This window comes from Giraffa tippelskirchi, chromosome 5 (assembly GCF_054371585.1).
Source record: "Giraffa tippelskirchi isolate mGirTip1 chromosome 5, T2T-mGirTip1v1.2.pri, whole genome shotgun sequence".
Taxonomy (NCBI): Eukaryota; Metazoa; Chordata; class Mammalia; order Artiodactyla; family Giraffidae; genus Giraffa; species Giraffa tippelskirchi.
This window is the reverse complement of record NC_137279.1, coordinates 81,462,405-81,489,999: the sequence shown is the minus strand read 5'-3', so window position 1 is coordinate 81,489,999 and position 27,595 is coordinate 81,462,405. Positions and strand designations below refer to the sequence as shown.

Genomic DNA, 27,595 nt, shown 5'->3' with positions numbered 1-27,595 from the left:
TTTGAGGCACCATGGCCAAGAAGCATATTGCTGCAATTGGAGCTAGAATTAGTGGATTGGGCACCATTAAATGCTGCTTAGATGAAGACTTGGAGCCCATTTGCTTTGAAAGAAATGATGATATTGGAGATCTCTGGATTTTTCAGGTAAGTTTGGATCTTGGTTTTAAGCAATTAACTTTTTAAAACATCTGTAAAAATTTGGATAGTAGTTTCCTCAAATGAAACAGTACACCACATTTATTATTGAAGAAATCTTAAAATATGGGTCAATTTCAGACTTGGTCATGAAATTTATGAGATTCTATTCTTGGTAGCTGAGATTCCATATGACCATGAGAAATACTAGAAAAGGATACTAGTTGAGGATTAAGGTTAAGGATGTTAAGGACGTCACAGATTATTTTTTCCTGACTTAAAATAGGTATAAGTAGGGTAAGTTAAAGATTTTCTTCCATGGCTTATAATTTTGTGTCATATATTAATATAAGTATTTATAGCTTTTTTATCCCAAGGTCTTAAAAGTATTCTATTATTTTCTCCCAGAATATTTATTGCTTTACTTTTAATATTTAGATCTACAGTTCACTTTGAATTACTTTTTGTATATGCTGAGAAATAGGGGGTCAATTTTTTTTTCTCGTAAAGATAAATAGTAAAAGCACTATTTATATTTTATTCTAAGTTGAAATAGTGTCTCTTTTCGAAAATTAAGTGACTTTATATGTGAATTTATATCTTAATTCTGTTCCACTGGTTCACTTTTCTATCCATGTACCACTGTTATTTTTTAAAACTTTAAATTTCTATTTTGTATTGAGGTATTACTATATTTGATGTTCTTATTCTTCTTCATAAGGACGGTCTTAATTTTACAAGGATACTTACATTTCCACATAAACTTTAAAACTGCCTTATTAATGTCCAAAAATATCTGCTGGAATATTATTTAGGATTGTATTGAATCTATAGATAAATTTGGGAAGCATTACCCAAGACATCTTATTCATGAAGTAGTTTATTTCTCCACTTATTTATGACTTTTTAATGTGAAAAATCTTTCATATCCTTTGCAAGATTTTTCCTATGTATTTGATGCTTTTACTTTAGTAAATGGTAGCTGTTAATTGTTGTTCTTCAGTTGCTCAGTTAAATCCGACTCTTTGCAACCCCATGGACAGCAGCATGCCAGGCTTATCTGTGGTTCACTATCTCCCAGAATTTGCTCAAAATTATGTCCATTGAATTGGTGATGCCATTCAGCCATCTCATTCCCTGTCATTCCCTTCTCCTCCCGCCTTCAATCTTTCCCAGCATCAGGGTCTTTTCCAATGAGTTGGCTCTTTGCATCTGGTAGCCAAACCATTGGAGCTTCATTTCAGTACCAGTCCTTCCAATGAATATTCAGGGTTGATTTCCTTTAGGATTGACAGTTTTGATCTCCTTGCATTCCAAGAGACTCTCAAGAATCTTCTTCAGCACCACAGTTCAAAAGCACCAATTCTTCAGAGCTCATCCTTCTTTATGGTCCAACTCTCACACCTATCTATACATGACTACTAGCTTTGACCACATTTGACCTTTTTGACCATATTTGACCTTTGTTGTAAAAGTGATGTCTCTGTTTTTTAATATGCTGTCTAGGTTTGTCATAGCTTTCCTTCCAAGGAGCAATTGTCTTTTAATTACATGGCTGCAGTCACCATCCCCAGTGATTTTGGAGCCCAAAAAAATAGGGTCTCTCAGGGTTTCCAATTTTTCCCCAATCTATTTGCCTTGAAGTGATGGGACCAGATACCATGATCTTAGTTTTTTGAATGCTGAATTTTAAGCCAGCTTTTTCCTCTCCTCTTTCACATTCATCAAGAGGCTCTTTAGTTCCTCTTTGCTTTCTGCCATTAAAATGGAATCACCTGAATATCTGAGAAATGATATTTCTCCAGGCAATCTTGATTCCAGCTTGTGCTTCATACAGTGCAGCATTTCACATGATGTACTCTGCATATAAGTTAAATAGCAGGGTGACAATATACAGCCTTGACGTACTCCTTTCCCAATTTTGAACCAGTCCGTTGTTCTGTGTCTGGTTCTAACTGTTGCTTCTTGACCTGCATACAGGTTTCTCAGGAGGCAGCTAAGGTGGTCTGGTACTCCCATCTCTTTAAGAATTTTCCAGTTTGCTGTGGTCCACACAATCAAAGGCTTTAGCATAGTCAATGAAACAGAAGTAGGTGATCTTTTGGAATTCTCTTGCTTTTTCTGTGATCCAGTGGATGTTGGCAATTTGCTCTTTGTTTCCTCTGCCTTTTCTAAATCCATTGTACATCTAGAAGTTCTTGGTCACTTACTATTGAAGCCTAGCTTGAAGGATTTTGAACATTATCTTGCTAGCATGGGAAATGAGTGCAATTTTAAAATAACTTGAATATTCTTTGGCATTGCCCTTCTTTGGAACTGGAATGAAAACTGACCTTTTTCAGTCCTGTGCCCAGTGCTGAGTTTTCCAAATTTGCTATCATATTGAGTACAGCACTTTAACATCATATTTTAGGATTTGAAAAATCTCAGCTAGAATTCCATCAGTTCCACCAGCTTTGTCCGTAGTAATGCTTCCTAAGGTCTACTTGACTTCACAATCTAGGATGTCTGACTCTAGGGTGAGTGATCACATCATCGTGATTATCTGGGTTATAAAGACCTTTTTTTTATAGTTCTTCTATGTATTCTTGCCACCTTTTCTTAATCTCTTCTACTTCTGTTAGGTCCTTGCTGTTTCTGTCCCATACTGTGCCTATCACTGCATGAAATATTCCTTTGTTATCTCTAATTTTCTTGAAGAGATCTCTAGTCTTTCCCATTCTATTGTTTTCCTCTATTTCTTTGCATTGTTCACTTAAGAAGGCTTTCTTTTTTCTCCTTGCTATTCTTTGGAACTCTGCATCAGATGGGTAGTATCATAAAAGTTTCACTTTCCAAATTTTGCTGGTATAAAGAACAATTAATTTGTGTCCAACAACTTGATGAATTTACTAATGCTTTAATGTAGATTTTTTTGGATTTTCTTTGTACATATTCATAACTTCTATGCACAAAAGCAGCTTTACTTCTTCCTTTCTAATATTTATGACTTTGGGGATTTTTTTGTTCTTGCCATATTGTGTTAGCTAGGGCCTCTAGAACAATGTTGCATAATAATGCTGGTTGAAAACATCCTTTTCTTTATCCTACCTCAGAGATCATTTGTTCAATATTTTATTAGTCATTATATTAGCTAAGGTGTTTGTGAAAATTTCCACATATACATAACTTGTGAAGATGTTTTTAAAATTATGGACATATATCGACTTTATCAAATAATTCTTCTGCATTACCTGAGATCATCATATGCTTTTCTGTTTATTCTGTTAATGCAGTGCTTTGCATTAATTCATATTCAAATGATAAAGCAAAGTTTCATTCCTAGAAAAGCCCCTACTTGGTAATTTTAGTTTTGTCTGTTCCTGGATGAGATTCAAAATTTTTGCTGATATTGCTAACTGGTTAACATAATGCAAAATTGTCTAACATTTTGTTCATGTTTATGAAAGATATTGTGTTATAATTTTTTCCTTCTGATAATGTCTGAGTCAAGATTGGTATCAAGATTATTTAACCTCAAAGTTATGAAATAAACATAAAGGTGTTCCTTCTTCTATGTTCTTAAAGAATTTGTATGTAATTGGTATACTATTTAAATATTTGGGAGAATTCAACAATGAAGCTATCTGGGCCTTAGCTTTCTTTGTAGGAAGTTTTTTAATGACAAGTTCAACTGTTCTAAATATATAATGCTTCTATATGTACTATATAAATATATAGTATATTTATATATAATTAATATATTTATATTAATTAAATATAATATTTAAGTATATATTATATATAAAACTTATACACAATATATTATATATATCTAATATAATCTAAATATATAATACTTCCAAATATATAATACTTCTATAACTGTCTAACAAATATAATTTCTAATTTTCCTCTTCATGTCAGATTGATAAATATTGCTTTTAAGGAAATTATTAGCTTGGGGGTATTGTTTATGGAATCCTCTTATAGTCATTTTTTATTATGTGTAGGTTCCATAATGATGCTTGACTTTTGTTTCTGATATTGATTATTGGTGATGGATAGGGAAGCCTGGTGTGCTGCAGTCCATGGTGCAAAGAGTCAGACATGACTGAGCAACTGAACTGAACTGAACTGATTGATTGTTTATAATTTATCTTTTTTTTCTTGGTCATTCTTACTAGGGGTTTATTAATTTTATTAATATTCTAAAAGAGCAAACTTATAGCATGTCTTTTTCTTTACTGTGCATCCACATTGTATTTTATTGATTTCTGATCATTTCTGTGTTTTATTTTTCTATATTTTTGGGTTTATTTTGCAGTTTCTCTAAGTCCTTGATTTGGAACTTAGAATATCGACTTGTAACTTTTTCTTGTTTAATATGTTTATTTAAAGCTATGAATTTTCCTGCCATGACTGGTTTGTTTCATTCACAGATTTGATTCAGTTTTTTCATTGTGGACAGTTAAAACTGTCCCTGTGATATATTCTCTGACATGAAGATGATTTATATGTGCTACTTAATTTTTATGCTATTGAAGGATATAAGTTTTTGGTTCTCTTTCTCTTATTGATTTCTAATTTAATTTCACTATGGTTGAAGAGTGTGTACTAATTTTAATCCTTTGAAATTTGTTTATAAGACTGTTTTAATGGCCAAGCATAGAGCCTATATTGGTAAGTATATCATATGAATATCAAAAGATTGTATAACTTAAAGTTCTTGAGTTTTTTCATCTATGTATGGCAATTAAGTTTATGTTCTTTAATGTTGTATGCCTTTATCACTTTTTGCCATTGTTCTATCAGCTACTTAGTGGGATTTAGTGGGATGAGTTGAATTCTTTAGCTGTTAAATATGGATTTGTCTATTTTTCCTTTTAATTTTATTAACTTTTACGCTATATATTTTGAAACTGTGTTACTAGGCAAATTCACATTTAAGTTTTTATACCTCCTGTAGAATTGATCTTTATATCATTATAATCTCTCCCTCCTTATCTCTAATCTTTCCATAATGTCTAATTTGTTTGATATTAATATAGCCACTCTGGTCTTTTGATTCATAGTGAAAGTGAAGTGAAAGTGAAAGTCGCTCAGTCGTGTCCAGCTCTTTGCGACCCCATGGACTATACAGTCTGTGGAATTCTCTAGGCCGAAATACTGGAGTGGGTAGCCTTTCCCCTCTCCAGGGGATCTTCCCAACCCAGAGATCGAACTCAGGTCTCCCGCGCTGCAGGCGAATTCTTTACCAGCTGAGCCACAAGGGAAGCCCAAGAATACTGGGGTGGGTAGCCTATTCCTTCTCCAGCAGATCTTCCCGACCCAGGAATTAAACCGGGGTCTCTTGCATTGCAGGCAGATTCCTTATCAACTGAGGTATCAGGGAAGCCCGTGTTTGCATGATAAATCCAATCATTCAGTCTAATTTTATCTTTTGTAGACAACATAAGAAAGATTTTTGTGCTTATTTTGGTTTTGTGTTTTAACTGGAATGTTTCTATGTAATGCAATATGAATATAGTTGAGTTTTAGTTTAATATCTAAGCATCTTTTTCATTTGTTTTATATTTTTTATGTCTTTTTAATTCCTTATTTCTTTTGATAGTACTCAAATATCTTTTTATATTTTCTCATATATTAAAATTTCAATATGCATCCTGACATTGTTTTCTATTTTATGATTTGTACTTGTACTCATGTACTTATTTGTACTCACTTTCAGAATAAAACAAAGATTTTCCTATTTCCCCTTCCCATCTTTTGTATTTGTATATATTTTACTTGTGAAAAATGCTATAAACCCAACAAAACATTATTTCTGCTGTTGTTGTTCTTTAATAGTAAATAGACTTTATGTTACCACATATTTATTATTTCCAGTGTTTGTCATCCTTCCTGTATTTGCACACCTCCATTCTGGTTCATTCCCATTCAGGTTTGATAGCTTCTTTCATATTTATGTTGATGTTGGATTGCTGGCAACAAAGACCCTCAGCTTTTGTTTGTCTCAATACGTATTAATTTCATTTTTATTTTTGAAATATATTTTCACTGGTTATAGGTACAAAATCTAGGTAAAAATATTTTTGTTTTAGCATTTTAAATATATTATCCCATTGCTTTTGATTTCCATTATTTCTATTGAGAATTCAGTTGTAGGCCTTATTTTTCATTCACTATGATTTTTTTCTAGCAAATATAGGAGTATGAGAAAGAAAATATTCATTGAGAAAATAAAAGGCAAATTACAACTTTATTATATCAATTATTTCCTTCTTTAAAATATTTGATTTTAATTTTGATGTTTTGAAAAGTTTATTTTATTAAGAGAAGGATGGTTTTTGTTTTTGCTGTAGAAAAATATCTCAGAGAAATGCCTAGTATCTACAAATCTGTGACCATCAACACTTCCAAAGAGACAATGTTCTTCAGTGACTTCCCCATACCTGATCATTTTCCTAATTATATGCACAACTCCGAACTCATGGGCTACTTCAGGAAGTATGTTAAACACTTTGGCCTCCTGAAACACATTCGTTTTAAGGTACAATATAAGTGAAATATTGCATTGTGCGTGTGTGGGTACAGACATGCTCATTTGTACACACACAAAATTTATACTTGACATCCTCTAGTATGATTAGAGGGGAAAAAGTCATTAGTGAGCTTCCACCCTAGAAAACCAACACTTATAATGAAGTAATGTTTTGAAGATTACACTTGAATGTGAGGTTGGAGAGTTTTGCCCATTCTAATAATACTTTGATGTGGTGTGGTAAGAGTCCTCCCTCAGCTTTAAATTCAAAATGTTTAAGGACTTTCATAATGTCAGTAGCAATTGAGCCAAATTATATTGAACCAGGATCATGTAAACAACATAAAGAAGATATTTTCAGGTCCATGTAGTTACCACAATATATTTGTAATTACCACCCTCAACACATAAAAATTCATCACTATAATCATGGTAGAGCATTAATTTCTATCTAAAACTCTAAAATCAATCCCAGGGAAACTGGACAGATCTGTGCTGTAGTATAAAAACCACAAGGGATACTATTTTCTTTCATCTGGAATTCTTCCTGGAAAAGGGATATTATTTCTGCAGCTTCAGTCCCTTCCATGTTTTTTCATAGTTAAGTCTCAACTATTTCTATGGAAAATTAGGTTTTAATGAAATTTTCATAAAGCTAGAAAACCCACTGCCTCAGTCCATTCCAGCTACAAAATACCAAAGATAGGGTAGTTTATAAACAACAGACATTTATTTCTCACAGTTCTGAAGACTGGAAGTCTAAGATCAAGATTCCAGTATGGTTGGGTGGCGGCTCTTTTCCTGGTTCATAGCCTGTGCCTTCTGTCTCTGTCCTCACATGGGTGGGGGAAGGGGCTAGGGAGCTCTGTAGGATCTCTTTTATAAGAACACAAATTCCATTCATGAAGGCTTCACACTCATAACCTGATCACCTCCCAAAACCTTCATCTACTAATGCCAACACCTTTAGGGGTTAGGATTTCAACAAATGGATTTTGAGAGGTATAACATTCAGATCAAAGCATGCACCCACAGCAAACTCATGATGGGAGTACCCAGAAGTGGGAACTAAATGAGTATAAATGCCTCAGATGAGTTGTGTTGTTCAGATTATGGGGTTTGTGAAGGAGGGATTAAACCTGATGAAAGTGATTGTTATGATTTGTGCCCTTGTTCTCAGAACAAAGTGCAAAGTGTGAGGAAACACCAAGATTTTTCCTTCAGTAGACAATGGAATGTTATTGTGGAGGCTAATGGAAAACAGGAGCCTTTGATCTTTGATGGGATTTTGATCTGCAGTGGACATCACACAGACCCCAACTTACCACTTCAGTCCTTCCCAGGTATGTCATAAGAATCTACTTGGTAAAAAAAGTATTAAACATAGGCCAAATAAGTTACGAGCAAAATGACAAAACATAAATTTTTTTGCTAAAAAATTATATATTTGTTTATATAACTATAAAATTGTATAGTTGCTCTGTCCGACATTTATGTTAACAGGACAATTTAGTCCCTTGAAAAACAAAAGTAAAGACAATAATTTCTATTTTTTTATTTACTACAGTTTCCTATAGCTTACAATAAATAAAAATTTGCAAGGAGTGGGGCTAAGATGGCAGAGGAATAGGACGGGGAGACCACTCTCTCCCCCACAAATTTATCAAAAGAACATCTGAACGCTGAGCAAACTTCACAAAACAACTTCTGGATGCTGGCAGAGGACATCAGGCATCCAGAAAAACAGCGCATTATCTTCGAAAGGAGGTAGGAGAAAATATAAAAGATGAAAAGAGAGACAAAAGAGTTAGGGACGGAGACCCGACCCGGGGAGGGAGTCATGAAAGAGAAGTTTCCAAACATCAGGAAACCCTCTCACGGGCGGGTTTGAGGGAAGATTTCGAATCTCGGAGGGCAACATAACTGGGAGAAAAAATAAATAAAACCCACAGATTATGTGCCTAAAGGCAACTCCCAGCAAAGAACCCCAGACGCTCGCATCTGCCACCAGCAAGTGGGGGCTGAATGGAGAGGAGCGGGCGGCACTGCTTAGGGTAAGGACCAGGCCGAATGCCCTGAGGGCAATCTGAGGGAGCTAACGTGAGATAGCAACCTAAACTGTGGGACAGCCAGAGAGAGAGAACAATCCTGTGAAAAGCCCAAATCTAAGGCACTGCCGGCCTGCTCACAGAACAAAGGACTGAGCAATACCAAAGGAGAGCTAGCCGGCTGTGGACCGCCCCATCCCCTGCCGGACACAGCAGGCAGGCGGGACCAGCCAGAGCCGGAAAGGGGCAAACTGGGCCCCAGAGAGGGCACCCCCTACCAAACTGCAAACAGGCTTCCAGTTTCTAAGCAAAGACTGCCTGAGATCCCGGAGGGTCGACAGCCGCCAGGAGGGTCGCAGCCAGAAACCAGCTCCCCAGAACTCACACAAAGCACACCGGAGCCAGGCGCGCCCGTAAACCGAGGCGGGGACCAGGGAGGTGATAAGCCGCACCGCCCCAACAGGGGAGAGTGCGCTCGCCAAACTCCTGGCTGCCTGAGCTGCTCCAACCGGGATCGGCACAAATCGCGGGCCCAACCGAGTCTGTGCCTTTGGAGCTGTGGAGTACCCGGGAACCTGAACCTGAGCAGCTTAGACCTGGGAAGTGCACACATCTCAGGGCCCACTCCCCGGGCGCCACTCTCCGGCCGAGTAACGTGAAGCCTGAGCAGGGTAGACTGGAAAAGCACACACGCTGTGAGCGGGGCCGAACCCAGTGTGGCCGATACACTGCAAGCTCTCCACACACACGCCAGTGATATTGGCTTGCAGTGTTCCTCCCTCCCCACACCACGACTGAACAAGCAACCCTAAAGAGACCACCTCCACCCCTTTGTGGCAGGGTGGAAATTAGACACTGAAGAGACCTCCAAACAGAAGCAAAATAAACAGAGGGAAGCACTTTGGAAGCGACAGGCCAACAGATTAAAATCCCTGTAGTTATCACCAACTGCATTGAAAGGAGCCTATAGATCTTGAAAAGTATAAGCAGGAACAAGGATCTATCTGAAACTGAACAGCCCCCACACTGCTCACAACAGCTCCAGAGAAAGTCCTGGATATATTTTTACTATTATCTATTTTTTTTCTTTTTAATTAAAAAAAATTTTTTTTTACTTTTTTCTTTAGGTCCTCAATTACACCTTTAATTTTCATTTTTATAACCCACTATTACTTTGCAAAAAAAAAAACCTATTTTTAAAGCAAACTGCATACCTATATCATATACTTTTTGTGATTTTGTTTTCTTTTTTCTTTTTTTCTTCTTTTTATATTGTATTTTTCTAAGAGTCTAACCTCTACTCTAGATTTTTAATCTTTGCTTTACATATTTGATATCAATTTTGTACATTTAAGAACCCAATCTTTAGGACCCATTTTTACTCAGGAGTGGGATTACTGGCTTGATTACTCTCTCCCCCTATTGACGCTCTTTCTTCTCCCCCAAGGAACCTCTATCTCCCACCCTCCTACTTCTCTTCTCAACCCAGTTCAGTGAATCTCGGAGGGTGTTCTAGGTACCGGAGAACATTTCGGGAACAGAATACTGCCCAGATCTCTCTCTCCCCTCTTGATTCCCCCCTTTCTACTCATGCTCACCTCTATTACCTTTCTCCCCCACTCTATGTATCTCTGTGAACCGCTCTGAGGGCTCCAGACTGTGGAGAGCACAGAGGGAAGTGCTTACTGGCTAGACTTCTCTCTCCACATTTGAGTCCCTCTCTTCTCCTCCTGGTCACCTCAACCACCCCCCCTTCGCCTCTCCATGTAACTCAGGGAACCTCTCTGGGTATCCCTCACTGTGGAGAATCTTTTCACCATTAACCTAAAAGTTTTATTATTGATGCTCTATGGATGGAGAAGTCTTGAGTCTATTGCAAGAATAAGACTGAAAGCCAGAGGAAACATTAATTAATAAGAGATCATCCAAAAGCCTCCACATATACACTGAAACCAAGCTCCACCCAAGAGCCAATAAGTTCCAGAGCAAGACATACCACGCAAATTCTCCAGCAACGCAGGAACATAGACCTGAGCATCAATATAGAGGCTGCTCAGAGGCATACGAAATCCACAGACATCTCAAAACTCACTACTGGACCCTCCATTGCACTCTAGAGAGAAGAGACCCAGCTCCATGCACCAGAACACCGACACAAGCTCCCCCAACGAGGAAACCTTGACAAGCCACCTGTCCAACCCCACCCACAGTGAGGAACCTCCACAATAAAGAGAAACTTCAATCTACCAGAAAACAGAAAGGCCACACCAAACACAGCAATCTAAATAAGATGAAAAGGCAGAGAAATACTCAGCAAGTAAAATAAAATGAGAAATTCCCACCAAACCAAACCAAAGAGGAGGAGATAGGGAATCTATCTGAAAAAGAATTTAGAATAATGATAATAAAAATGATCCAAAATCTTGAAAACAAAATGGAGTTACAGATAAATAGCCTGGAGACAAGGATTGAGAAGATGCAAGAAATGTTTATCAAGGACCTAGGAGAAATAAAAAGGAGTCAATATATAATGAATAATGAAATGAAGGAGATAAAAGACACTTTGGAGGGAACCAACAGTAGAATAACGGAGGCAGAAGATAGGATAAGTGAGGTAGAAGATAGAATGGTGGAAATAAACAAAGCAGAGAGGAAAAAAGAAAAAAAAATCAAAAGAAGTGAGGAAAACCTCAGGGACCTCTGGGACAATATGAAACGCCCCAACATTCGAATCATAAGAGTCCCAGAAGAAGAAGATAAAAGGAAAGGCTATGGAAAAATACTCGAGGAGATAATAGTTGAAAATTTCCCTAAAATGAGAAAGGAAATAGTCACAGAAGTCCAAGAAACCCAGAGAGTCCCAAACAGGATAAACCCAAGGCGAAACACCCCAAGACACATATGAATCAAATTAACAAAGATCAAACACAAAGAACAAATATTAAAAGCAACAAGGGAAAAACAACAAATAACACACAAGGGGATCCCCATAAGGATAACAGCTGATCTTTCAATAGAAACCCTTCAGGCTAGAAGGGAATGGCAGGACATACTTAAAGTAATGAAAGAGAATAATCTACAACCCAGATTACTGTACCCAGCAAGGATCTCATTCAGATATGAAGGAGAATTCAAAAGCTTTACAGACAAGCAAGAGCTGAGGGAATTCAGCACCACCAAACTAGCTCTCCAACAAATGCTAAAGGATCTTCTCTAAACAGGAAACACAGAAAGGATGTTTCAACACGAACTCAAAACAACAAAGTAAACGGCAACGGGACCATACTTATCAATAATTACCTTAAATGTAAATGGGTTGAATGCCCCAACCAAAAGACAAAGGCTGGCTGAATGGATACAAAAACAAGACCCCTATATATGCTGTCTACAAGAGACCCACCTCAAAACAAGGGACACATACAGACTGAAAGCTATAAATATATATGCACCCAACATAGGAGCACCACAATATATAAGGCAAATACTAACAAGTATGAAAGGGGAAATTAACAATAACACAATAATAGTGGGAGACTTTAATACTCCACTCACACATAAGGATAGATCGACTAAACAGAAAATTAACAAGGAAACACAAACTTTAAAGGATACAATAGACAAGTTAGATTTAATTGATATTTACAGGACTTCCCACCCCAAAAAAATCAATTTCACCTTTTTCTCAAGTGCACACGAAACTTTCTCCAGGATAGATCACATCCTGGGCCATTAATTTAGCCTTGGTAAATTCAAAAATATTGAAATCTCCCAGCCATCTTCTCTGACCACAATGCAGTAAGATTAGACCTCAGTTACAGGAAAAAAACTATTAAAAATTCCAACATATGGAGGCTAAACAACACGCTTCTGAATAACCAACAAATCATAGAAGTAATCAAAAAAGAAATCAAAATATGCACAGAAACGAATGAAAATGAAAACACAACAATCTAAAACCTATGGAACACTGAAAAAGCAATGCTAAGGGGAAGGTTCATAGCAATACAGGCATACCTCAAGAAAAAGAAAAAAAATCAAATAAATAAACTAACTGTACACCTAAAGCAACTAGAGAAGGAAGAAACGAAGAACCCCAGGGTTAGTAGAAGGAAAGAAATGTTAAAAAATTAGGGCAGAAATAAATGCAAAAGAGACAAAAGAGACCATAGCAAAAATCAACAAAACTAAAAGCTGGTTTTTCAAGAAGATAAACAAAATTGACAAACCATTAGCCAGACTCATCAAGAAACAAAGGGAGAAGAATCAGATCAACAAAATTAGAAATGTAAATGGAGAGATCACAACAGCCTACACAGAAATACAAAGGATCATAAGAGACTACTACCACAACTATATGCCAATAAAATGCACAACTTGGAAGAAATGGACAAATTCTTAGAAAAGTATACCTTTCCAAAACTGAACCAGGAAAAAACAGAAGACCTTAACAGACCCATCACAAACACGGAAATCGAAACTGTAATCAGAAATCTTCCAGCAAACAAAAGCCCAGGACCAGAGGGCTTCACAGATGAATGCTACCAAAAATTTAGAGAAGAGCTAACACCTATCCTACTCAAACTCCTCCAGAAAATTGCAGAGGAAGGTAAACTGCCAAACTCATTCTATGAGGCCACCATCACCCTAATTCCAAAACCAGACAAAGATGTCACAAAAAAAGAAAACTACAGGCCAATATCACTGATGAACATAGATGCAAAAATCCTTAATAAAATTCTAGCAAACAGAATCCAACATCATATTAAAAAGCTCATACATCATGACCAAGTGGGCTTTATCCCAGGAATGCAAGGTTTCCTTAACATCCGCAAATCAATCAACGTAACACACCACATTAACAAATTGAAAGATAAAAACCATATGATTATCTCAATAGATGCAGAAAAAGCCTTTGACAAAATTCAACATCCATTTATGGTAAAAACTCTCCAGAAAGCAGGAATAGAAGGAACATACCTCAACATAATAAAAGCTATATATGACAAACCCACAGCAAACATTATCCTCAATGGTGAAAAATTGAAAGCATTTCCCCTAAAGTCAGGAACAAGACAAGGGTGCCCACTCTCACCACTACTATTTAACATAGTTTTGGAAGTTTTGGCTACAGCAATTAGAGCTGAAAAAGAAATAAAAGGAATACAGATAGGAAAAGAAGAATTAAAACTCTCACTGTTTGCAGATGACATGATCCTCTACATAGAAAACCCTAAAGATTCTACCAGAAAATTACTAGAGCTAATCAGTGAATATAGTAAAGTTGCAGGATATAAAATCAACACACAGAAATCCCTTGCATTCCTATACTCCAATAATGAGAAAACAGAAAGAGAAATTAAGGAAACAATACCATTCACCATTGCAACAAAAAGAATAAAATACTTAGGAATATATCTACCTAAAGAAACAAAAGACTTATATATAGAAACCTATAAAACACTGATGAAAGAAATCAAAGAGGACACAAACAGATGGAGAAATATACCGTGTTCATGGATTGGAAGAATTAATATAGTGAAAATGAGTATACTACCCAAAGCAATCTATAGATTCAATGCAATCCCTATCAAGGTACCAATGGTATTTTTCACAGAACTAGAACAAATCATTTCACAATTTGTATGGAAATACAAAAAACCTCGAATAGCCAAAGCAATCTTGAGAAAGAAGAATGGAACTGGAGGAATCAACGTACCTGACTTCAGACTCTACTACAAAGCCACAGTCATCAAGACAGTATGGTACTGGCACAAAGATAGAAATATAGATCAATGGAACAAAATAGAAAGCCCAGAGATAAACCCACGCACATATGGACACCTTATCTTCGACAAAGGAGGCAAGAATATACAATGGAGAAAAGACAATCTCTTTAACAAGTGGTGCTGGGAAAACTGGTCAACCACTTGTAAAAGAATGAAACTAGAACACTTCCAAACACCATACACAAAAATAAACTCAAAATGGATTAAAGATCTAAACATAAGACCAGAAACTATAAAACTCCTAGAGGAAAACATAGGCAAAACACTCTCCGACATAAATCACAGCAGGATCCTCCATGACCCACCTCCCAGAATATTGGAAATAAAAGCAAAAATAAACAAATGGGACCTAATTAAAATTAAAAGCTTTTGCACAACAAAGGAAACTATAAGCAAGGTGAAAAGACAGCCTTCAGAATGGGAGAACATAATAGCAAACGAAGCAACAGACAAACAATTACTCTCAAAAATATACAAGCAACTCCTGCAGCTGAATTCCAGAAAAATAAATGACCCAATCGTAAAATGGGCCAAAGAACTAAACAGACATTTCTCCAAAGAAGACCTACAGATGGCTAACAAACACATGAAAAGATGCTCAACATCGCTCATCATTAGAGAAATGCAAATCAAAACCACAATGAGGTACCATTTCACACCAGTCAGAATGGCTGCTATCCAAAATCTACAAGCAATAAATGCTGGAGAGGGTGTGGAGAAAAGGGACCCCTCTTACACTGTTGGTGGGAATGCAAACTAGTACAGCCACTATGGAGAACAGTGTGGAGATTCCTTAAAAAAACTGGAAATAGAACTGCCATACGACCCAGCAATCCCACTGCTGGGCATACACACCGAGGAAACCAGAATTGAAAGAGACGCGGGTACCCCAATCTTCATCGCAGCACTGTTTACAATAGCCAGGACATGGAAGCAACCTAGATGTCCATCAGCAGACGAATGGATAAGGAAGCTGTGGTACATATACATAATGGAATATTACTCAGCCATTAAAAAAATACATTTGAATCGGTTCTATTGAGATGGATGAACCTGGAGCCCATTATACAGAGTGAAGTAAGCCATAAAGATAAACACCAATACAGTATACTAATGCATATATATGGAATTTGAAAGATGGTAACGATAACCCTATATGCGAGATAGAATAAGAGACACAGATGTATAGAACAGTCTTATGGACTCTGAGGGAGAAGGGGAGGGTGGGACGTTCTGGGACAATAGCTTTGAAACATGTATATTATCATATGTGAAACAGAACACCATTCCAGTTTCGATGCATGAGACAAATGCTCAGGGCTGGGGCAGTGGGATGACCCAGAGGGATGTGATGGGGAGGGAGTTGGGATGGGGGTTCAGGATGGGGAACACATGTAAACCCATGGCTGATTCATGTCAATGTATGGCAAAAACCACTACAATATTGTAAAGTAATTAGCCCCCAACTAAAAAAAAAAAAAATAGTATAAAAAAAAACACCTAAAAATATCATTTCTGAACTAAAGATGACAGCAAATACATTAAGGCAAAAAATAGAACTGGATAGTTTAAGAGAAGTGAGATAGAGGAGACAAGAATTTAAATAAATAATGGAAATTTTTCATATTTTAAAAATGACCACTGAATCCAGGAAGGATTATTGAAAGCACACACATATACAGTATCAGGTGAATTGCATGATTATACTTTCAACCAGAAAGAGTTATCTACAAAAGAAAAATAATTAGATTTTCATGATATTCTACGTTTGCAACCCTGGAATGTAGAATACAGTGAAATACAATCTACAGATTCTGAGGAAAAATGTCTTTAACCTAAGAATCCTAAATCTTGACAAGATCTGAATCATCTGTAATAAGGAAGAAAATTCCTTGAAAATTATCCTCAACAAATAAATGAGAGAACATGCTTCAATGTGGAAGAAAATCAAAAAGAGGGAAAAGATAGTGAGCAACCTATCTACAATTAAATCCAAATAGATCAGGATGGCAAGAGTGAACATTGACATCTTAGTAATCAGTGAACTAAAATGGATGGGATGGAAAAAGTTAATTCAGATGACCATTTTATCTACTACTGAGTGCAAGAATCCTTTAAAATAAACGGAGTAGCCCTCATAGTCAACAGAAAAGTCTGAAATGTGGTACTTGGGTGCAATCTCAGAAACGACAAAATGATCTGTTTGTTTTCAAGGCAAACCATTCAACATCACAGTAATCCAAGGCTATGCCCCACTCACTAATACTGAAGAAGCTGAAGTTGACTGGTTCTATGAAGACTTACAATAGCTTCTAGAACTAACACCAAAAACAGATGTCCTTTTCATCATAGGGGATTGGATGCAAAAGTGGAAAGTCAAGAGATACCTGGAGTAACAGACAAGTTTGACATTGGAGTACAAAATGAAGCAGGGCAATGGCTACTGGAGTTTTGTCAAGAAAACACACTGGTCATAGCAAACACCATCTTCCAACAACACAAGATATGACTCTACACATGGACATCACCAGATGGTCGATACCAAAATTAGATTGATTATATTCTTTGCAGCTGATTATGGAGAAACTTCATACAGTCAGTAAAAACAAGTCCTAGAGCTGACTTGCTCAAATCATGAGCTCCTCATTGCAAAGTTCAGATTTAGATTGAAGAAAGTAGGGAAAATCACTAGGCCTAAGTATGACCTAAATCAAATCCCATGTGATTATACAGTGGAGATGACAAGGAGATTTAAGGAATTATATCTGGGAAACAGAGTCCTGAAGAACTATCGACGGAGGTTCATAACATTTACAGGAGGCAGTAACCAAAACCATCCCAAAAGAAAAAAAATGAAAGAAGGCAAACGCATTGTCTGAGGAAATAAGGGAAGTGACAGGCAAGGGACAAAGGGAAAGGTATACCCAACTGAATCCAGAGTTCCAGAGAATACCAAGGAGAAATAAGAAGGCCTTCATAAATGAACAATGCAAAGAAATAGAGGGGAAAGATAGAATGGGAAAGACTAGAGATCCCTTCAAGAAAACTGAAGATATCAAAGGGACATTTCATGCAAAGATAGCCACAATAAAGAACAAAAATGGTAAGGACCTAACAGAAGCAGAAGAGATTAAGAAGAGGTGGCAAGAATACACAGAAGAACTGTACAAAAAAGGACTTAATGACTCAGATAACCACAATGGTATGGTTAGTCACCTAGAGCCAGACATCCTGGAGTGTTAAGTCAAGTGGGTCTTAGGAAGTATTACTATAAACAAAGCTAGAGGAGGTGATTTAATTCCAGCTAAGCTATTTAAAATTCTAAAAGATGATGCTATTAAAGTGCTGCGCTCAATATGTCAGCAAATTTGGAAAACTTAGCAGTGGCCAAAGGACTGGAAAAGGTCTGTTTTCATTCCAATTCCAAAGAAGGGCAATGCCAAAAAATGTTCAAACTATCATGCAATTGTGCTCATTCCCCATGCTAGCAAAGTTATGCTCAAAATCCTTCAAGCTAGGCTTCAGCAGTACATTAACTGAGAACGTCCAGATTTATAAGTTGGATTTAGAAAAAGCAGAGGAACCAGAGATCAAATTGCCAACAATTGTTGGATCATAGGGAAAGCAAGGAAATTCCTGAAAAACATCTACTTCTGCTTGATTGGCTATAATAAAGCCTTTGACTCTTTGTATCACAACAAACTGTAGAAAATTCTTAAAGAGATGGGAGTACCAGACCACCTTACCTGTCTCATGAGAAATCTATAAGAAGGTCAAGAAGCAACAGTTAGAACTGAACATGGAACAACAAACTGGTTCAAAATTTGGAAAGGAGTTCGTCAAGGTTGTATATTATCACCCTGCTTATTTAACTTATATGCAGTGTACGTCACAAGAAATGCCAGGTTGGATGAATCACAAGCTGGAATCAAGATTGCCAGAAAAAATACCAACAACCTGATAGGCAGATGATACCACTCTAGTTTCAGAAAGTAAAGGGGAAGTAAGAAGTGTGGGTGCCATGTTTTACTTCTTTCTCAGAAATGTCTCCTGGAATTTAATCTTGCTCATATTCTGTCTTCCTTGCTTGCTCTTTCCCCTGCCCTTAAGTTAGATGTTCTGGTTGACACATCAGCATTAGCAACATGCTGTCCTGCGTGAAGAACAAACCCCATTATCTTCAAAGACCTTTCCTTATAACTCTCATGTGGTTTCCTCCAGACCTCAAGGAGGTAGCTTTCTTAATCCCAGAGTTTTGGTCTTTGCCTTGCTTTACTACTCTTAGTTAAAGTTTACAAGATAAGTTACCAATAAATATGTGCTCAGTGTTTTCTCCTAGAGTGTGTCTCTTCTGCAAACTCTCCCTGCACTGTCTCTCATAATCCTGTGCATTTGTGAGAATTATTCATTGTGATACCACCACAAAAAAAAGCCTCTTGATGAATGTAAAAGAGGAGAGTGAAAAAGCTGATTTACAACTCAGCATTAAAAAACTAAGATCATGGCATCTAGTCCCATCATTTCATGGCAAGTAGATGGAAAAAAAGTAGAAACAGTGACACATTTTATTTTCTTGGGCTCCAAAATCACTACAGATGGTGACTGAAGCCATGAAATTAAAAAATGCTTGCTTCTTGGAAGAAAAGCTATGAAAAACCTAGATAGCATATTGAAAAGCAAAGATATCACTTTACCAACAAAGGTCTGTATAGTCAAAGATATGGTTTTTCTAGTAGTCATATATAGATGTGAGAGTTGGACCATAAAGAAGGCTGAGTGCCGAAGAATTGATGCTTTTGAATTGTGGTGCTGAAAAAGACTCTCAAGAGTCCTTTGGACTGCAAGGAGATCAAACCAGTCAATCCTAAAAGAAATCAACCCAAAACAATCATTGGAAGGACTGATGTTGAAGCTGAAGCTCCAATACTTTGGCCTCCTCATGCGAACAGCCTACCCATTGGAAAAGATCCTGTCACTGGGAAAGACTGAAGGCCAAAGGAGAAGGGGACAGCAGAGGATGAGATGGCTAGATAGCATCACTGACTCAGTGGACCTGAATCTAAGCAAACTTCAGGAGATAGTGAAAGACAGGGGAGTCTGGTATGCTGTGGTCCATGGGATCGCCAAGAGTCATACATGAATTAGCGACTGAACAACAAGATAAAGATGAACTATTCAGGACTATGTAATATAGTCCCCAAAATCTAAATAAAGGTGTTTTGTTTTTTTTTTATAAAAAAAGGTCCTTAGCAAGAATGTGAAATCCTAATAAATGTGCCAAACTGTCTCAATAAAATCGAGGAAAGAGGAAGGAAAACGCAGATGAGTAAAACAGCTGAAACTGCACTTTAGAAAATTAATCCATCGGATCATAATAAAAACTAAAGGCCAAACATTCCTCTTAATTGTTATGTTTCCATATTTATCTTAAAGATAAATCTATTTTTCATTATTTGTTATTATTATTCTAATCCTCTTTCCCATGATGGTTTTTCTTTTTTATTGGGATATAGTTGTTTTACAATGTTGTATTAGCTTCTGCTGTACAGCAAAGTGAATCAGCTATGTATGTACATTGTTGTGCTTGTTTAGTCAGTAAGTTGTGTCCAACTTTTGCAGCCCCATGGATTGAAGCCCACCTGACTCCTCTGTTCATGAAATTTTCCAGGCAAGAATACTGGAGTGGGTTGCCATTTCCTTCTCCAGGGGATCTTTGACCCAGTGATGGAACTCACCTTTCCTGCATTGCAGGATTCTTTACCACTGAGCCACCAGGGAAGCTCACACATATACATAGATCCCCTCTTTGGGGGATTTCTTCTCCCATTTAAATCACCACAGAGGATTGTGTAGAGTTCCCTGTGCTGATGCTTTTTAAAAGTACAAGAATATTAAATTTTCTATACTTGTATATGCCCATTTTTGCTGTTGTAATTTCTGAGTTTTAAAGCTGGCTAAGAAGGTTTCCTCTGCTCCAGGATTGTAAAAGATCTCTCCAAGATTTACCTGCATGATTCTTACTTTTTTCTTTCTCTATTCCTAAGTCTTTTATTAATTTAGAATTTATTTTTAATCTGGTACCTGAAGATCTGAGTCTAATTTCATTTATATACTTATAGAACTCTCCCTTTACCCTCAAATTAAGTTCAAACTCAGTGGCCCTGAATTTTTATTCTCCACTCTTCCCATTCAAGTTGCTTAAGCCAAACTTAACTCCACACATTTTTCTATATATATACTTGGCTTTTCTATACCTGTATCTTTGTTCACTCCTTTCCTTCTATTTCATTTTCAGTTCAGATTCATCTGAATCTGACCTTCCTGTTTATTTACCAAGTTGCTCCTTCTTCCTTGCAACAGATGATTGTTTAGTCATGTGACCCATTTTTTCCAAGAATAGTAAAGGGAAGACCACTGAATGGACCAATGTTTGCTTAGAAAAAGACTCATACTCTGCCAATATAAATCTATGCCTTTCTCCTTGCTCCTCTCTTGAGCATGGATTCAAAGCCTGGAGGTAAAATTATTTAAGACACCAGGTTAGTCATTAACAAATATTTGAATGAGTACTTGTGTCAGGAGCCTTTTTTATAAGAAATGTGTTTATAGCAAATGTATTATAAATCTAACATGGATATTGGTTTTGCCTACAAATGATAGTAATTTGATAGGAAGTGAAGTGGAAGGAAGGCTAATGATGATTAATGACTGTGTTTTTCAAACTGGGATCCACAATAATATATCATTTTCTTCCTCAATTCTAAGTAGTTCAAAATATTTTTTAGCAGTAAGAGATTATTATGGCACTGAATGCAAGATTACATACATTTTCAAAATTAAACATATATACAAAAAAGGTAGCACTGAAGTGACTACTAAAGCACTTAGTACAAAATTACCCCTCTCTTTTGTTAGAGGAAAAATTGGATAAGCACAGATTGGGGGGGAAATGCAAACTGATTTCAATCCCTTCTCATATGTATTTCTTTCTTTTTATATATTTGATTACTTGGGATTTTTGTTTTTTTATACAGATTTTTAAGTCAGCATCCAACTCAGTGATGACCTGCCAAACCATATAATTTCTGGAAGAGTGCAAGTGAAACCCAATGTGAAGGAGTGCACAGAACCATAGAGGAGAATATTGATGTTATCATCTTTGCTACAAGATACAGTTTTTCCTTCCCTGTCCTTCATAATTTGATCAATGTCACCAATAATAAAGTATCCCTGTATAAATTCATGTTCCCTCATGACTTGGAGAAGTCAACATTGGCTGTCATCAGCTTTATCCAGCCACTTGGCATCATCCTACCTATTGCAGAACTCCAGTCTTGCTGGGCTACATGAGTGTCAAAGGTATGTCAATAAAGATTGGATAAATTCCTAATATTTCAGGGAAAATTAATCTTCAGTTTCTTCTTGCCACTAGTCATCCCCTTTCAACACTTGTAATCCTGACAGACTCAGAATTGTCTCTTCTAGGACTAAACCAACTACCCTCAGTGGAGAACATGTTGGCAGATATTGCCCAGAGGGAAAGGGCAATGGAAAAACAGTAAGTAAATAGTAACAACTAGTTTGGAACCAGCATAGGGATCATGGAATCCCTACTCCAGGCTCAAACTCCATGCTTCATCTCAATTACGTGGGTTTTTTCTCCATATCCTAAGTAATTATGCAGTATAAAACCAGGTATGACTCTTAGTCCTCTAACTGAGTTATGCAACAATTAATCATATTTATTCTCTTTAAATCATATTAAATCTGAATTTCATTCTTTAACTCAGTCTTTACTGGTTGTTTCTTCTATGGTTTCACCAGAATCCAAGAAATTTATGTAATTCCCCCAAACATGGGAATATTCTCTGATTTTCATATCACAGTCCTTACTGGAATCCTTGTCTAGATCTAAAGTGCACTCTTAAAATCTGGAAACTTTTGACTTTTCTGCCATGATTAGGATGAAGAGATCTTTGCTTAGGATGGGGTCTCCAGTTGAGATGAGTTCAGAGTCTAATCTCCCAGGAATTCAACACACTTATTCCCTCTGAAATCTTGCCACGGGCTCCCAAACTGTTTCACACCACTCTTTTATATCACACACTGCATGAAATCTCTCCCTCTCCCATCTTGTTGCCTTCAAAGATATGTCATCTTCTTCCTGAGCCTAGAATTTAAGCGAACAAGTTAGAAGTAGAAATTACAAGGAAGCTATTTCTTTGACCATATAACAAAAAATGTCTGACACAAGGAGCTATAAAAGGTTCAACTACTTTGATATAACGGTGGAGATGAGTAATACAGATAGAAAATATACAAATTAATATCTTAATTACCTCACCACATCATTTTAGGATTTTAAAAATTGTAATATGTATATATGTGTGTTCAAAATTCATTCTCAGTAACCCACTCCAATTTATATTCAGTTTTACAAAAGTTGTGACACAATGAAAACCATTGGTTGAAGTATTCAAGTACCATTCTCATCAATACTTGTAAGAAGAAGTGAAATGTCTCTAGTTAATTCATTAAAACTCTATTTCACACATATTATGGCAGGCACATTGCTAAGCATTTCCAATATTATAATGGAGAGCGATGTAAAATGGTAACATTATAGTTTCTTCATATGTAACAGTACCTAAAATAATCCTGTTTTCAGATGTGAAGGCTATAAACTTCATGTTGTTGTGAAAGTCTCACATCATGGAACAAAGGTTCAGATCACGCGAAAGAGGTGTCAGCTCTCACACATCTCTAAGATGACATTTTGTGTTTTCTTGCATCAGGAAATACACCATACCCTGACCCCTGTTGTACAGGTGTGCACAGGACCACAGATATTCTATAAAACACATTTATGCATATTAGAAAATGTCATTCCTTCCTCAAGACTCTTTATTGCTATAGTTCAGTTCAGTTCAGTCGCTCAGCCGTGTCCTACTCTTTGCGACCCCATGAATTGCAGCACGTCAGGCCTCCCTGTCCATCACCAACTCCCGGAGTCTACCCAAACCCATGTCCAACGAGTCGGTGATGCCATCCAACCATCTCATCTTCTGTCGTCCCCTTCTCCTCCCGCCCCCAATCCTACCCAGCATCAGGGTCTTTTCCAATGAGTCGACCCTTTGCATGAGGTGGCCAAAGTATTGGAGTTTCAGCTTCAACATCAGAACTTCCAATGAACACCCAGGATTGATCTCTTTTAGGATGGATTGATTGGATCTCCTTGCAGTCCAAGGGACTCTCAAGAGTCTTCTCCAACACCACAGTTCAAAAGCATCAATTCTTCAGCGCTCAGCTTTATTCACCGTCCAACTCTCACATCCATACATGACCAATGGAAAAACCATAGCCTTGACTAGACGGACTTTTGTTGGCAAAGTAATGTCTCTGCTTCTAAATATGCTATCTAGGTTGGCCATAACCTTCCTTCCAAGGAGTAAGCGTCTTTTAATGTCATGGCTGCAGTCACCATCAGCAGTGATTCTGGAGCCCCCAAAAATAAAGTCTGACACTGTTTCCACTGTTTCCCCATCTATTTCCCATGAAGTGATGGGACCAGATGCCATGATCTTAGTTTTCTGAATGTTGAGCTTTAAGCCAACTTTTTCACTCTCCTCTTTCACCTTCATCAAGAGGCTCTTTAGTTCTTCTTCACTTTCTGCCATAAGGGTGGTGTCATCCGCATATCTGAGGTTATTGATATTTCTCCCAGCAATCTTGATTCCAGCTTGTGTTTCTTCCAGCCCAGCATTCCTCATGATGTACTCTGCATAGAAGTTAAATAAGCAGGGTGACAATATACAGCCTTGACGTACTCCTTTTCCTATTTGGAACCAGTCTGTTGTTCCATGTCCCGTTCTAACTGTTGCCTCCTGACCTGCATACAGGTTTCTCAAGAGGCAGGTCAGGTGGTCTGGTATTCCCATCTCTTTCAGAATTTTCCACAGTTTATTGTGATCCACACAGTCAAAGGCTTTGGCATAGTCAATAAAACTATCATAATGAAAATCAAACCCACAATATAAGTACGGTCTTTAGTGTTTTGCAGTCCTTGGATATTCATCATGTTGAAGCATGTGGATCAAGGCAGAGCCATACAGACAGCTGCCATTTCCCCACAGTGCTGATCTCTGAAACGACTACAACCACTGCATCCCTACCTCATTGCTGCCACGAAGCACCTGTGGCCAAGTTCTTAGTGAATGATTGACTATCCACCCCCCAATTGACTGCATGCACACAGGGTCTAGAAGTTAAGTTTTCTATCCCACCTACACAACACACAGGGAAGTACTTAACTGGATTACAATCCTTCATTTACAAAATGAATTTCTTAGAAGGTAGGGATCACTGTTAAAACCAATCTGCAGTTCAATCTCCTTAGAACAGTCAAAAATGAATGGACAAGAGCATGCAAACTTGGGTTCTGTGAACACTTTGCCATTTAGTGGCTGAAGGGAGCAGAGTTTGTCCCTTAGCTTTCTAGTTCTGTTTTTTTCCCCATCTAAGGTGAATAGAAGTAAACTGTAGCTTTCAGATGCTGCAAAGCTCTGTCCTCCCACTTGTTTCAGGTATTTAAAGACACCCCGCCACACCATCCAAGTGAATCACATTGAGTACATGGATGAGACTGCCACCCTAATGGGTGTGAAGCCCAACCTTTTATTCTTGTTTCTCTCAGATCCAAACCTGGCCATGGAGGTTTTGTTTGGCCCATGCACACCATACCAGTACCGCTTGCAGGGGCCAGGGAAGTGGGCTGGGGCCTGGAGAGCCATCCTGACCCAGACAGAGCAGATGATCAAGCCCCTGAGGACTCAGACTACTAATCAGGACAGTCATTCATCCTCACCACTCTCTTGGATAAATATGGCACCCGCTAGCTTTGCACTACTAACTGCTGGCTTAGCATACTTCAGATATATTCATCATCGTAAATGGAAATAAATGAGTAAACATTGAGGAGAAAAAGCATGTAATAGTTTCTACTCATCTTGGATCATTATGTTTAAGCCAGTAACACATGTATAATGTTATTTAGTATTACCATAACAGTTATATAAAATATTATCTAGATATGCTTTACAAATAGATTTATTTCTTAAAAATAGGTATACATTCTGCTTGTAGAAGTAATATGAATGTCTAGGGAAAGCTTATCATTAAAGGGAATTCTATATAAGCCTTAAGAATGCTTTGAAACCTCAAGTATATCCAAATTGGTTTCCCAAAGCTCAATTATCCTTTTAGGAATTTATAAATAAAATATTACTTTATCATTTTATTTTCAATGTTATTCTTTTCTTTCTTCCAAGTAAATTATATCACATTCTTATTCATAATGAAAGCTGAAATTTTTATGTTTACCACATAGGAAGTAAAAATCAAAAGGAAAAGTATTTTAGGCTTTAGTTTCTCAGAAACTAAAAATGTTTTTTGAGTACATTTGCAAACAATCTTTTTATTTTGAAGAAACAACTAAAGAAAAAAAGTGCAATTTATTACATACGTTTTAACAAATTTCTCTCAACTTTCAGTTAATAAGCAATTATATAAGGATTATATAATTATATGTATTATATTAAGACAAAGGCTATACTGATACCTAAGTACCAAATACAGCTACTAGTTGGTTGACCTGGTCCTTTGGCTCAGCCTTCAGAGCAGCCCTCTCCAAGTGTTACATAGGCGACTTCCTCACTGATGTCATTTTGGGGGTGCCAGAAGAGTTCTCTGCTCCAAAACACTTTCTCCTCCTCCTGACTGTGTGAAATCCTCACAAGGCTCAGCCTCTGTTTTTTTGGCTAAAAGGTACTTCTCCTGTCTGCTTGTTAAAATCCAAACTACCATGGAATAAGAGTATGAAAATTAACTGGGGTGAGGCATGGATATTGAGCAGCTGTGTGGCTGTAGTCATAAGAAGGAACATCAGTAGCATATGCTAAAAGCATTACAAAGCAGTATAAATATTTACTAAAGTCTCTTAAATACAAACTGATTTTTTTAAAATTTTGGCTGCACTGCATCTTCGTTGTACCACGCAAGCCCCTCATTGTGGTGCACAGGCTTCTCTAGCTGCCATGGCATGTGGGATCTTAGTTTCCCAATCAGGGATCAAACCATGTCCCCTGCACTGTAAGGGGGATTATTAACCACTGACCACCAGGGAATTTCCAAAACTAAATCACAATGATAGCAAAATTTAATATCTTCCCATATTTTTCACAGTAGCTTAAATAGCATGCAGTTGTTTTGCCCTACTGTACATACACAACCACCTCAGAACACCACTACTAGGACTAACCTCATAATTACTGATCTCTTTTTAAAACACTCATCCTTGGAACCTGTGAATGTATTACCTCCCATGGAAAAAAGGGACTGTGCGTGTGTGATTAAGATAAGGCTCTTGAGATGAATAGAGGTCCTAGATCACCCTGGTGGTCCCAGTATAATCAAAAGTCCTGATAAGGGAATGAGGGAGGTGATGGGACAGTAGAGGCCCATGATGCAATGGCTAGTTTTGAAGACATAAGTAGGCCACAGGTCAAGGAATTTAGGTGACCTCTAGAAGCTGGAAAAAGCAAGGAAAGGATTCTCTCAGAAACTCGAGAAGGAGTACAGACCAGTCCACACATTGGTTTTAGTCCAGTGAGACTTCTAACAAAGTAAAATTCTGTATTAGTTAAGTAATCAAATCTGCAGTGATTTGTTACAGAGGAGATAGGAAACTAACACCTTCTAAATATAGAAAGACAGTGAAAAAGATCTGAAACATGGTGGAATATGAGGATATGAAGTTAACATCTCCTCACAAGTATATCAAGAATACATCAGAACAGCTCTCACAGAGCACCTACTGAACACTGGCAGAGGACCTCAGACATCTAAGAGGACAAGAAAAATCCCCACAGATAGGACATAAGAAAAATTCCTGCAGGTAGGACATAAGAAAGAAGGAAAGCAGGCAGAAAAGTGAAAGTGGAAAGGGACTGGTACCCCTGAGGGGGAGCTGAAGGAGAAGAGAGGCTCCCACACTCAGAAAGGCCCACTCATGGCAAGGGGATAAGTGGGGACAGAGAGGGAACT

General features: G+C 37.4%; 1 protein-coding gene and 1 pseudogene across 1 annotated transcript; both read left to right on the top strand.

Moving 5' to 3' along the window:
- Positions 1 to 11: 11 nt before the first annotated feature.
- LOC145507687 (flavin-containing monooxygenase 5-like) lies at positions 12 to 9,855 on the top strand. The gene is made up of 4 exons (XM_081494916.1): positions 12 to 162; positions 6,497 to 6,669; positions 7,841 to 8,003; positions 9,836 to 9,855. Exons 1-4 carry the CDS (start codon positions 12 to 14, stop codon positions 9,853 to 9,855), a joined length of 507 nt encoding a protein of 168 aa, XP_081351042.1.
- A 6,165-nt stretch (positions 9,856 to 16,020) lies between these two features.
- Positions 16,021 to 25,453, top strand: LOC145507497 (flavin-containing monooxygenase 5-like; annotated as a pseudogene).
- Positions 25,454 to 27,595: the final 2,142 nt, after the last annotated feature.